At 40.5% G+C, this 12767-nt stretch overlaps 1 protein-coding gene across 1 annotated transcript; it reads right to left on the bottom strand.

The window, feature by feature from the left end:
• Positions 1-5373: 5373 nt before the first annotated feature.
• On the bottom strand, positions 5374-12688 carry LOC139403909 (SKI family transcriptional corepressor 1 homolog-B-like). The gene is made up of 9 exons (XM_071147104.1): positions 12491-12688; positions 9610-11356; positions 8664-8751; positions 8476-8574; positions 8184-8252; positions 7082-7156; positions 6568-6642; positions 5821-5886; positions 5374-5471 (listed from the first exon to the last, which is right to left on the bottom strand). The coding sequence occupies exons 2-9, from the start codon at positions 11344-11346 to the stop codon at positions 5374-5376; spliced, it is 2307 nt and encodes a 768-aa protein (XP_071003205.1). The 5' UTR covers positions 11347-11356; positions 12491-12688.
• Between the last annotated feature and the right edge of the window lie 79 nt (positions 12689-12767).

Genomic DNA, 12767 nt, shown 5'->3' with positions numbered 1-12767 from the left:
ATTAATAATTAAATAGCACAGGACTGTATAATAAATATATATATAATCAAACAACTATCAGTAACAGTAAACACACAAAGTTACAACAACAATATTAAAGGTCTTCTGCACGCACTCCATCCCACAAGTCCACTCAGAGGAGAAGTGAGGAGACAGTGGGCTGCACAGAGAGAAGAGCTGTCAGGTGTCGTGCCCCCTGACAACGTGCCCATTAGCAACCAATCAGGGTTAAGTCACACAGATCAGAGAGAGTTTGAGAGGCCGGTTTATGGCTTGGTCGAAAATTTTCGACCTACGTTTATGGTGCCCCCAGACACTCAGGCAAGCTCCTGGGAGATGGGGAGTGGGCTGTGCAGATTGAAAGGGTTGTGAGGTGCTGATAAGAGTCAATTCGTAACAAAAACAGTTCTTGAGATATGCTTGAAAAATGGGATTTACCTGTTTTATATATACACTATATATTACAAATGTATGTGGACACATCTTCAAATGAGTGAATTCGGCTATTTCAGCCACACCCGTTGCTGACAGGTGTATAAAATCGAGCACACAGCCATGCAATCTCCATAGACAAACATTTGCAGTAGAATGACCATACTGAAGAGCTCAGTGACTTTTAACGTGGCACTGTCATTGGATTCCACATTTCCAGCAAGTCAGTTCATCAAATTTCTGCCCTGCTAGAACTGCCCCGTTCAACTGTAAGGGCTGTTATTGTTAAGTGGAAACTTCTAGGAGCATTAACGGCTCAGCCGTGAAGTGGTAGGCCACACAAACTCACAGAAAGCGCGTAACCCTCACTACCGAGTTCCAAACTGCCTCTGGAAGCAACGTCAGCACAATAACTGTTTGTCTGGAGCTTCATGAAATGGGTTTCCATGGCCGTGCAGCCACACAAAAGCCTAAGATCATCATGCACAATGACAAGAGTCGGCTGGAGTGGTGTAAAGCTCGCCGCCATTGGACTCTGGAGCAGTGGAAATGCGTTCTCTGGAGTGATGAATCACGCTTCATCATCTGACAGTTTGGCGGAAGCCAGGGGGATGCTACCTACCTGAATGCATAGTGCCAACTGTAAAGTTTGGTGGAGGAGGAATAAAGGTCTGGGGCTGTTTTTCATAGTTCGGGCTAGGTCCCGTAGTTCCAGTGAAGGGAAATCTTAACACTACAGCAAACAAAGACATTCTAGAGAATTATGTGCTTCCAACTTTGTGGCAACAGTTTGGGGAGGCCCTTTCCTGTTTCAGCATGACAATGACCCCGTGTATAAAGCGAGGTCCATACAGAAATGTTTTTTCAAGATCGATGTGGAAGAACTTGACTTGCCTGCACAGAGCCCTGACCTCAACCCCATAGAACACATTTGGGATGAATTGGAACGCCGACTGCGAGCCAGGCCTAATCGCCCAACATTAGTGCCCGACCTCACTAATGCTCTTGTGGCTGAATGGAAGCAAGTCCCCACAGCAATGTTCCAACATCTAGTGGGAAGCCTTCCCAGAAGAGTGGAGGATGTTATAGTAGCAAAGGGGGGACCAACTCTAATGTTAATGCCCATGATTTTGGCATGTGAGTACTACTTTCAGAACTACTGGCTAAAAAGTATACAAGAGTACCGGAGAATCCCTTTAATAGACCAATAAGACAGAGAGTTCCAAACCTCTGCCAATAATAGCTACATGTCCCCTCCTCACTCAGACCACTCCCAGACAATCCTAGCTAAATTCTTGCTTGAGAAATTGCCCTTTACTAAAGAAGCCATTTTTGTTTGTTTTCAATTAAACTGGTCAAAAATAATCAGGTACTTCAGGTAAGGTACTTAATTGTTATCCAGAAATGATTTGATATGGAGATTAAAACGGCTACATTGGACCTTTTAAAACAGTTCATAGTTTGCTCTCTCTACAACTACAAACATTTTAGAACGTTGCCCACCCTGAATGCATCTTTATAGTATAGACTAACAAGGTGTCTAAAGCACCCAATAAATTAGTTCCAATAGGATTGGTAAACACGCAGCAGCAGAAAACTAGTTTGGAACGAGATAGCAGTGGGATTGGGCACCGTTTCAGAATAGGGACCTATCGACTTCACGTTTGAAAAGTTATAAATGCTGCATATTCATGAGCCAGTAGATGTCACTAATCTTCATTGTCCAGTAGATGGCACTATCTCCATTGTAATTCAGACTATGGTAGATACAGATTACCCACTATTTTTTTGACATTTATAGAGCCCCCAAAGTCCTCATGAAATTGTTAATATGACTATGTTATATCTAATCATGAATAAGATAATGCCCCCCAGCTTTCCAGTGTTGTACTGATGTCTATGTATCTTATTTGGTTATACCATACATGGCTACTCCTTATTCCTAAGAGGGACATGAACAGAACACTGGGTGGAGTACATTACTCCCTAACAATGCAATTCATCTTCAATGTAATGATTGATGACACAAATCCATTACGGATGACTTCAGTCAACCATAGAAGGCTCACGTGGAGGGGTATTTGAACAGGGACGGCTGTTGCACATGTTCCAGTCCCCACCTGTTCAATGTGATGTCCACAGTGACAGGACAAGTGCAGGTTAACTTTGTATTTGTCTTTGTCAAAGGAGTGATTTAGAGTTAGATTCCATGACCAATGTTGGCATAATGAACAGGAACAAACATTATTTCATGGTCACTCTAATAGGTTGATAAACTTCTATGATGTACAAACCATACCCTTTCATTCTCATGTTTGGCCGGGCCATTCTGAACAATTGTAACAAAAAAGCAAATAAATCTGAAATCATTCACTGTGAAAATGGGTTCACTCATTACAACTGATATTTAAGTGGGCTTTTATATGTTTGGGTGTACCACGACAAACAGTTTGAGCGACTTTCAAAAAGAGTATTGTTTGGTATTGAGGGCAGCCCTCCGACACTATTTACCAAGGGTGTAATGGGTTATGTGGTCTGTTCATTCTTATAATTTAAGAAGACTTTTATTCATGGCTTCTCACAATCATACTCGTGTATACAGTCATAATAAAATACATCTTTAAAAATATCATGATTAAAAAATGAAAAATAATCATACTTCAACGGTGTCTGTTAATCATTGTAATGTAATCAATGTCACGATGTCAGTACTTCACTCAAATGTCAGTTGAACTTGTGAAGTTGTGTCGAGTCAAATGTTTAGTAGTTTGTGATATTATGAGGCTTAACAAACCAGTAAATATATAAATTATTATATCGATACTGTGTTGCTGATCTATACCATGTGCAACAGCAAAAAAAATGATCACATCACTTGTGTTCAATGCCATTCTCATGTAGACGAAACAGGAAAATGAAAACTCCGGTTCATAAACAACTTCTTCAGTATACCTTGAGTAAACATGTTACAATACACACACGAGTGGTTAGTATTCAAATGAAAAGGTGCCTTCACGTGGGGAGCAATTACTGTCAAAAAAGATTAATATTCAACATGCATCACTGCCATTATGCGAGCATCTCTCTTACTCTCTTGTGCCTAGGGACAGAGGGCCATCTAAAGAGCATTTAATCAATAGCTATTAGGCTTCACATCAGAATAATTAGATTTCACTATTAAACAGGGCTATTCCCCTGACAGAATGTCGAACATAACTTGACTGGACTTCTGAGACAGCCCATGTATGGAATGAGTCGTTTGATATGAAAAAAATATATAAATAAATAAATAAACAACCTGGATGCTAAATTAATTTTAAATCAGGTTGTTATTCCTTAAAGGTTCCAGCAGGTGTCAGTATCGTTCCTATTAAGAGACATTCAGGAGACAAGGCAAAAAGAGGATTCACTTTTTAATCGTATTTTACATTAATTTCTGATATAATACATACATGAGTCTTATTGGCCCTTAATGGGGTCACAACAACACTTTTTAAAGGTCATATATATCGTGGAAAAAAATAACCAACTGGCTTGGAATTGATTTAAAAAAAGATTGGTTACAGAAATCAACTGCACAACATGGAATTCAGTCACAAATGGCCGTTTCAAGTCTCTTTACGTGGCGTCTTGGTTTCCTTTCATCTCATCCCCACTCATAACTCTTGCCATGCACAAAGGATTGACATGACAAAATAAAGCCTACAAGACATAATTAAATACACAACAAATAGGTTTGGTTTCTGTGCCTGTGGTTTATTTAATGTATGGTAGGGTTCTGACGATGATTCAACCCCTTTATTAAGTACAACAGAAGCTGGGTGTGTCTTGTAACCGAATGCTCAAATCATACGGAAGAAATATACCTTTTATAATGAATATACTGTACATGGTATCTATGTATGATTAAAAACAATCATAGTTGAGACTGAATGAACATTCTATACACTGTAAAAGACTAATCTGTTGTGTGACATTTTAGGCAAACGGAATCTTTTTAATTAGTTCAAGGTTGAAAGGTCATTGGTTACTTCGAAATAAGTGCTAGAATAAATGTTGGCGCCATTAGAACAGCGTTTCCCTTTCCTGGTCCCGGTGACCCAAAGCGGTGTTTTTGTCCTAACACTCACACACTTGAGTCAACTAATCAACAATTCATCATCAAGCCTTTGATTTGAATCAGGTGTGTTAGGGCTAGGACAAAAACCTAGAAAGGTGCATCATCTTTGGATCCCCCTGGTCCAGCATTTGGAAAACGCTGCATTAGAAGGAAGTGTATTCTATACATTAGATGCCTTTACTTTATTTCTTAGTACAGTGAGGTCCAGATCAGTAGTAATGTTGCCAATTTTTTAAAGTGCTTTACATCAATAATATACATTGTTTAATGTTTCAGATGGACAGAACAGATTAACGACTAACTTAAACACAAATAAATATATGTAAAAACACATACATAATGTGGTAAAACAACCCAAGAATGCTAGGATTCGTGTTACTTATGAAATATCACATTATACAACTCATTGCACATCTCCACATATATATATGTATATATATTTATATATATATATACACACGGGATATGTGAAGAGCAATAGATTATGATTCAAAGGGACTTGGTGAGTCCATATCAAGAGCTCTTTACAACTTGATAACTGTCTATAAATACAACACATACAATGGACCAGTCGTTTGGTGTTGGTGTATCTTCAAGAGTTCTTTTCAATGGAAGGTCTTGTTCTCCTGACCTCCATAGCCACTTCTTCCGCGTTAAATAAATAGCGCTGGAGTGTGTACACAAGTTGTGAATCCTTGGATGACTGGTGAGGGAGGGCAAAGGTAAAGAAGTTACGGAGAGACTGTGACTACTTGAGGTGGGCGTCTCTCTTTTTGGCTGCAGTGAGCTGTACTGGAGTCAGGGGGGGGGGGGGTGGTCTATTATGGAGGCAGCAGAGGGGGTTTGAAAGTACAGGCTCCAGTACAGTGGCGAGGGGTCAGCATCTTGCAGGAGAAATGGTGCAGGGCGTCATGAGCTTCTAGGGAGAAAGGGGATGTGTCACTTCAAACACTGGGCAGATGAAATGTCTTTGTTATTTTTCTATCCACACTGTGTTCTCTAGTCGTTTTTTCCTCTAAATTTAGTCTACACGTCACAGTAGTTCTGCTCAATATCAAATGCGCTAGGAATTAGCATATCATAAGGACACACATGCTAGCGAAGAATAAAAAGTAGCACTTGCATAGGTACGGTTGTAATTTGACAAATACTACTAGTCATAATCAAAGTCCATTAGAAGGCCATGTTCTTGCCCAGCTAGCCATTGAATTAATTCACAAATGGACTGAAACTGGATACATGTTCTGTTTTTGGACCATATAAATTACCTTTTAGCTTCTGTTGTATTGCATAACGCGCCTTTCTTTCTTGATCCAACTCGCTGCACAACGTGTCTAAGCAAACAACACATAAATAATAAGAAAAGAAAACGCAATAATTGAGCTACAAAGCGGTGGTTTGTAAACTTTGAAATGGATGACTGTAATGTATGTTGTTCACCCTCGGGTATTTTGAGTGACCTCTTAGTGTAGTTGAAGTGTGTATTTACACTACCGCGGTCCAGTAACTCTAGAACGAGTCTATCCGTGAAAGGGCGGCATCAGCTGTTGTCGTCTACTGTATGTAACTGATACGATGATACGTAATGGTCTGCCTTTTACATTTTCCAGTGCGTGATTTAGGAGAAAATAACATTTACAAACAAAACACAGCGAAATCAATCTCTCTATGGTTTGATATTATTGCAGTTCATTCGACAATTTCCAGTCAAATTGCGAAAAATGTTGACTATTTGACAGGAATGATAAGCTATTATTTGTAGATTGTGGACACGCAGCCTAATTCTATAATGACCGAATTTATGCAAGTGTCACTTTCCCCTCTTCATTCTTGTGTGGTACAAGGAAGCAACAAAGTCAATATGACCGTTCTTGTACACGCACGTTTTCATACTTTAGAACATAAACGCTATAACGATATGGGTCATTTCATTCAATTTAAGTCGGGACATATTATTTCATTTATTAAAACACTGACCATTTAGCATATTCCGATCATTTTTCCAGGAGACTCACCTCGGACAATATGAAGTTGTTGGACCATCTCTTCTCTGTAGGACAGTTCCCTCTTCATTTGGTCCTGAAAATTATCTGCATAGTGAGCAAGCAGACGGCTACTATTAACACAGTGCGCAAGTCCAAATAATAGAATTTAAGCCTAATGGGTTCTCAGCATTATGACATCTGACTACATTAAAATAAAGACGTCGATGTGTGGGAAACAGGAGCAGCTCTCGCTTTTGAAGCGAAACAATAATTTACTTCCATTTCAGCACCATGCCGCTGTCCACTAATGTTTGCTTCGTTGTAGTCAATATGTTCGCTGTATGTCTCTTTATGTTTAAACTCATTCTGAAACAGGCCAAGATGGTGGAAACGTGAATGACTTTAACTCTTAAAAAATAAAGTTACATTTTTTTTTTTTTTTACTTTAAGAGATCGAGTTGCGCCTGTTTCCCCTCATGTAAATATTTCAGCTGCACCTCGACTCTGTGTGTGTTTTAAGCAGTAGGACAATAAAGCGTCCTACCTTTTAAACTTTGAAATTCGCGTTCCAACTTTTTTCTGAGCTCCACTTGTTCGACAAGCTGTTTCTGAAGTTCCTCTGCAAACCGAAGCGGTCATCACCATTATCATAATCGTCGTTGTAAAAAGGCAATAGACAAAGCAGTAAATTCCAAATGTGGCTTTCAACATACTAACCCTATATATTGCAGACCTATCTTAGCCTGTTCAACAATTAAAGCATTTGATTTTGATTACAGGCCTTTATAGGCCTAATACAATACAGGCCTATGGGTAAAAACAACCACAATGTTTCCCTTGGTTTATTTCCCTATAGTATCGTAATAACTATTATCAGAAGGCCTATGGTTGGAACGCTAACAGTCGTTTAGCCTCACTGTGTCTCCAAGCATGGTATTGCTAAATAATTAGCTCCATCGCCTCGGGGTTAGAGGCTCCAGCGCCGCAGCTTAACGGCTGGGCTCGTTAAAATATTAATAGTGTAAAAACGATTTCGTGTTACAATAAGTAGAACAATTCCGTTTCTCATAATTTAACATTAGAGGAGGTTAACGAATGGAAAACAATTCAAACGTGACCGTGCAAACTTGTGTTAAGCTGTAGGCATAACAATTTTTTATAAAGCTATTAAAAAAAATAGATTATTAGACAGATCATAATAGGTATTATGTTGTTAGTGCAGTACCTAGATATGGAAGGGGAAACCTCAGTCTAGCATATTAGACTGGTGATTCCACACGTCGTAGCCTACACAAGACCAACGTGGAACATGGTTCTCATGTTCCATAAAAAGGCTCATAATTAACCACACGAGGGTTTTTTCGAATGTTGAAATAGTAGGCTTTGAGGAAGTAGAGATATAAATAGAGCCGCGTTCACACGTGTTCGTTATGTTTAAAATATAACTCTGTTAATTCAATGCTAAATATGATTTTTTAATTTTTTTATTCCCAGAACTGAAAATTAATGTTTAGTGATTTCCACCTTGCTTTGTTCAATTTAAGATGAGATCTAATGACTTGACACGAGGCTAGGCCTACTTGTTTGCACGAGGCTAATCAATATAAACAAATGTCAATGATCATTGATAAAAATCAAATGATTACCTTTAGCCATGTTTTCGATATCTTTTTCGTGGATCCTACTGACGTCATGCTGACGTAATGCCCCATCGCCTGCGAGAGAAATATTAAAGATGGCATCAGCTCATTAATTAATCTAATTTACTCAATTTTCTGTTATAAATGATCATATTTGGAACAGTAAAAAGTGAGAAACCTTTGGCTAACAATTTCGTTACATAAAATATAATACAATAGGCTATATTACCATGGTAGGCCTACTAAACTTTTACACACTTACACACACACAGAGAGAGAGAGAGAGAGAGAGACTCACATGGTGGGCTTTCCTTAGGTTGGTCCTGATAGGCTCTCTGTGGAACGTCCTCTCTTGTAGGAGAACGTTGTTTGTGTGGGTCGGAAACATGGAGTACACCTGATAAAGACAGACAGTAATAAGCGACGTGCCTATTTGCATACAGAAACTATACCATGAATATGTACTATGCAAGATAATAGGCCTACCGTTCGATTGCAATGGGCTGCTATGTTTTGATCCGAACGTAGATGGACCGTTCAAAGGCATGTGTCCATCCTTTTCATGTGTGTACACCTGCAAAATTAACCAAAGCCATTATAGTCAATACAACTGCAATTATCTATAATTCTCTTAATTTCACAAGCAATTCTTTGAACGGATATACCCACGTGACACGTCTCCAATTTATAATTATAGGGAAGTAATTCAATTGTTGTCCACCTATCTAAATTGCAGTTTGACTGACATTAGGACGAGGCAGGCGCAGGCCTAACCTTTTCCCAACACACTACAAGGCTCGCAGTAAACACTCCAAACAGAACCACTTCAATTATCTTTAGAACAAAAGACAAGACACAGACCTAGGCTCCCACTCAGCGACCTTATTAAAACAAGCCTACTCCATTCTCAATCTCTTTAATATTGGGACGATGGTCTTTTTTGTAAATGTCATTGCCAAAATGTATTTTAACAAAAGATAATTTCCATATTTGTTCCAACCTGCCAATGTATGTCTAAACAGGCTCAGCCTTCTGTAATGTCAGGGTTTTCAACAGCACAATAAAACCCCATGCGAGAAGGCCTGGATATAGTTAATATAAGTGGCTTTTTTTTTTTCTCATTTGACCAAAATATGAAAAATCCCTTGCAAAAACGCGTTGAAAACATCACATTAGCCTACTGTTTAGGCTTCAAACTGTTAAAAGCTGCCAGCCATATCAACATCCTTTAAGGCATAGGCCTATGGCCATTGGAACATTAAACATAGCATGATGACCATACTTTATGCCCATGCACTTACAAGACCAAACATCACCCATTTTCATATGGGATCCAAACAAGTCTCCGTGGATTGATGCCTAAATGAATTTACAAACATGTGCGTAAATATATTGAACATCAAAGCACTCATATGGACCTTGGCACACTTACTTCGTACACCGGTGTATCATGGCGCTCTGACACCTGTCCACCCTGCCTCTCGTCATCAGAGGACCCGGAGTGGGGATCTTCCGGTTGTGGTCCTGGACTTGTCCCCAGCTCTCGACTATCTTCAGGCCCGGAATGGGCTGAGTTGAGGGGCGGGGGACTTTGACGGTCCTCCACTGACAGTTGGACTGACTCTTCATCCTCGTGTGCCCTGTTTGACTCCACGTCAACGTCTGGGTCGTCCACGCTATCCACATCCGGGGACATAGACCTATAGCTAGAACTTTCACTCACGAAATCTGGCGATAGGTAACCAGAGCGCACACCGCTGTACGTGTCCCTGTTGCCGTATAGCTTTGCAATGCTTTCGGCGTCTTTCACCACAGGTCTGAACGCAGAGATGTAATTTATCTTCCGTGGAGTTGTGGGGAGTCCTTCCGTCGACCGGGCCTCATCCCCGGATTTATCCTCGTCGTTCCGGGTGGATTGTGAGCTGGAGCACCGTTCGCTGTCTTGAAAGCTATCCTTAGGTGTGTTTGCGCACCGGTCACTTTGATCCGATAACTCGAGATCACTCTGTCTGACACTTAAGAGCTCTGTGGGTGGTTTGGGTGGTGACTGTTGATACGGTGGCATCGGCAGGCCACCTGCTGTTGGCCAAAACATCGGGAAAGAGGGATAGATACTGTCCTTTGCTCCTGGCCAAAAGACACCCGAAACGTTGGTTTTATTTGTCTCTCCCACTCCGTCGTCCTTCTTTTGACACAGTCCAAACGCAGGGAATCCATACGGGTGGGGGAAGAGCGGTGGCTGGATCTTTTGAAGCATCCCAAAGCTCTTACTGGGCACAGGGATAACCGGGTAGTTCCGGACGCCATTTGACAGACTGATGTTAGGCCTACCTCGGTCTTCGTCACAGCGCAACGTTTTATGGGGTACCTCGGGGGAACTTCTTTGGGTTGGGTTACTGGTGGAATGTGACTTCAAAGGAGAGGACATGGATGACCCACTCATAGGTAGCGTCCTCTTACGACTTCCCCCGTTGAACATCGCCTTAACATCCTCCCACGCGTGGGCAACATCATCCGACGAGCTTTTGTCTGTTAGTTTGAGATGGCGCCTCCACGAATTGAAGTTTGCTGCGTCTGGCTGTGTATACTTGGACTCGGGAGTGCGATGGGAGTGGAATATGAATTTATTCGGGGAAAAATACATGTTACAATATGTGCATTTAATGCACTTGGCCCTCGAGCTGTTATACCTGGCAGGTATGAAGCTACCTCTGCTTCCCCACGCGCATTCATGAGAGACATCAAAAGCGAAATTTTCCGGTAGCTTTGGTGGGTTGTGAGCACCGAGGAATGATTTACATAGCCTCTCCGCCTCCCGCTTAGTGATCATACCGCAGCGCCGCGAGGAGATTGGCATGGCGCCAGCGCGCCTCAGTATCTCGAGCTGGACGGGCGTGCACTGGACGCAGGTGATTCCAAGAGCAACGCGTCGGTTATGGATTTCGTTGTAACTGTAGTTCTTTAGCAATGTGTTGGATATCTGCGCCAAGCAAAGTCTTTCCTGGCCATCTATGACCAAAGACACGATGTGCACTCCATACAACGCGGTCTCGCTGACTTGGTTAGGCTTCAGGGAGATGGGGCTGGAGAAGGGCTGAACGTCCTGCTTGGAGCTGGGGGAAGAGCTGGAGTCTCGTCCCGCTGGTTGTTGATTGGGTATCGACTCCATTCCTGGAAGTCTGAAAATAAAAAAATAATTTTAGGGTAGCCTATTGCACTACCATATAGGCCTACAGTTGGCATAACGCCTGTCAAAAAATGCACTAGCCCTAAATAGTTTGCAATTCATTCCAAATCAACAAATAAATAAATAAAATCCATGAAATAGCTTTGTAATTAATCTTACCAAAAGGCCTACGCACGCACATTTCGTGCAATATTAATAATAACATGGTCAAGGTCTTAAAAGTAACGCAGAAGATCAGTGTTATTATATACTAATAACTATGCATTATTATTATTATTATTACTACATACTTAGTGTTATTATTGAACAATCAAAAACATTTTCAACCCAGCATTATTTACAAAAATCAAGGATTAGTTAGTTATTCGTTTTTGGTGACCCAGTTCTAAATAAATAGATAAATAATAGCCTAATAAATAAAATAGGTCTACATAATGTAATATAAACGTTCAATTTTATACGAGCATGTTTAGTATAGGCATATTCATATGAAGTGTTTAAACCATCCAAATTATTTTTTTTTGTAGGACTATGCCAACTAAGGCTATCCATGATCAGTTAGTTGTTTATTGACGGGACCTTTTCCTGTCGTCTTTAAATCGGCTCAGAGGCGAGGGTGATTACTTAAGAACTACATAAGATCCTTACACGCAAAAGAGCAGAAGGAAAATACACTCTGAGCTGCGCCAATGCGCTTACCAGAGAGGAAAAGAACAGCTAAGCTGCTTTCTTGGTAATTACACGGGTTAAATTGTACGTATTTGATCTGTTAATAAAAGACTAGCCATATATATAATTAAAACATCGCATGCGTGTCTCCCTAGATTAACGTTAGTACAACGGCTTATAGGCCTACAATAAAACCTTAAAATTGACTTTTACAAAAGGCAAATATTTCCCTCACATTTAGCATCTCACATCCGTCCCATGTTTTTTTGTTTTGCGCAACGGTTGTAAATATATATTCTATAAGTCTTCCGAAAATAATATATTAATTGGAAAATAAATTAAAGGTAACACTTACGAAAAACATGTAAAATATGAAGCTGTTGTGACTGGTGATGAGATATTAAAATTTCAATAGAAAATACACAAGACAACTAATTGAAAAGAGTAAGATCCTTACCTTTCTTTCTGGAAAAGAGCACAGTACTCCTAGGCTTAGGAAACAACTTTTCATCAAAAAGTTGAACAAAAATCACCGACACAAGCAGAGGTCTAGTCCGAGATTAAATATACTGTTGCTGGACCAAGCGTTCAGACTAGCCAAATATCTCTCTCTCTCTCTCTCTCTCTGTAGTGTTTCTGTCTCTGTTTCAGTACAGTGAACGGACTTCCATCCTCTTCGACTCTCACCGGCTGAGTGGCGCACGAGAGAGTGACGGCATGGCAGTCCTCGAGCC

Source organism: Oncorhynchus clarkii, unplaced genomic scaffold (assembly GCF_045791955.1).
Source record: "Oncorhynchus clarkii lewisi isolate Uvic-CL-2024 unplaced genomic scaffold, UVic_Ocla_1.0 unplaced_contig_12638_pilon_pilon, whole genome shotgun sequence".
Lineage (NCBI taxonomy): Eukaryota > Metazoa > Chordata > Actinopteri > Salmoniformes > Salmonidae > Oncorhynchus > Oncorhynchus clarkii.
Note: the sequence above shows the minus strand (reverse complement) of the source record. Positions and strands in the feature narration are given on the sequence as shown.

Coding starts and splice junctions, on each gene's coding strand:
- LOC139403909 (XM_071147104.1), bottom strand. CDS start 11,346: ATGGAGTCGATACCCAATCAACAACCAGCGGGACGAGACTCCAGCTCT. Junction 8,575..8,663: donor CAGCCCATTGCAATCGAACG/GTAGGCCTATTA, acceptor TGTCTTTATCAG/GTGTACTCCATGTTTCCGAC. Junction 8,253..8,475: donor ACCTAAGGAAAGCCCACCAT/GTGAGTCTCTCT, acceptor TTTCTCTCGCAG/GCGATGGGGCATTACGTCAG.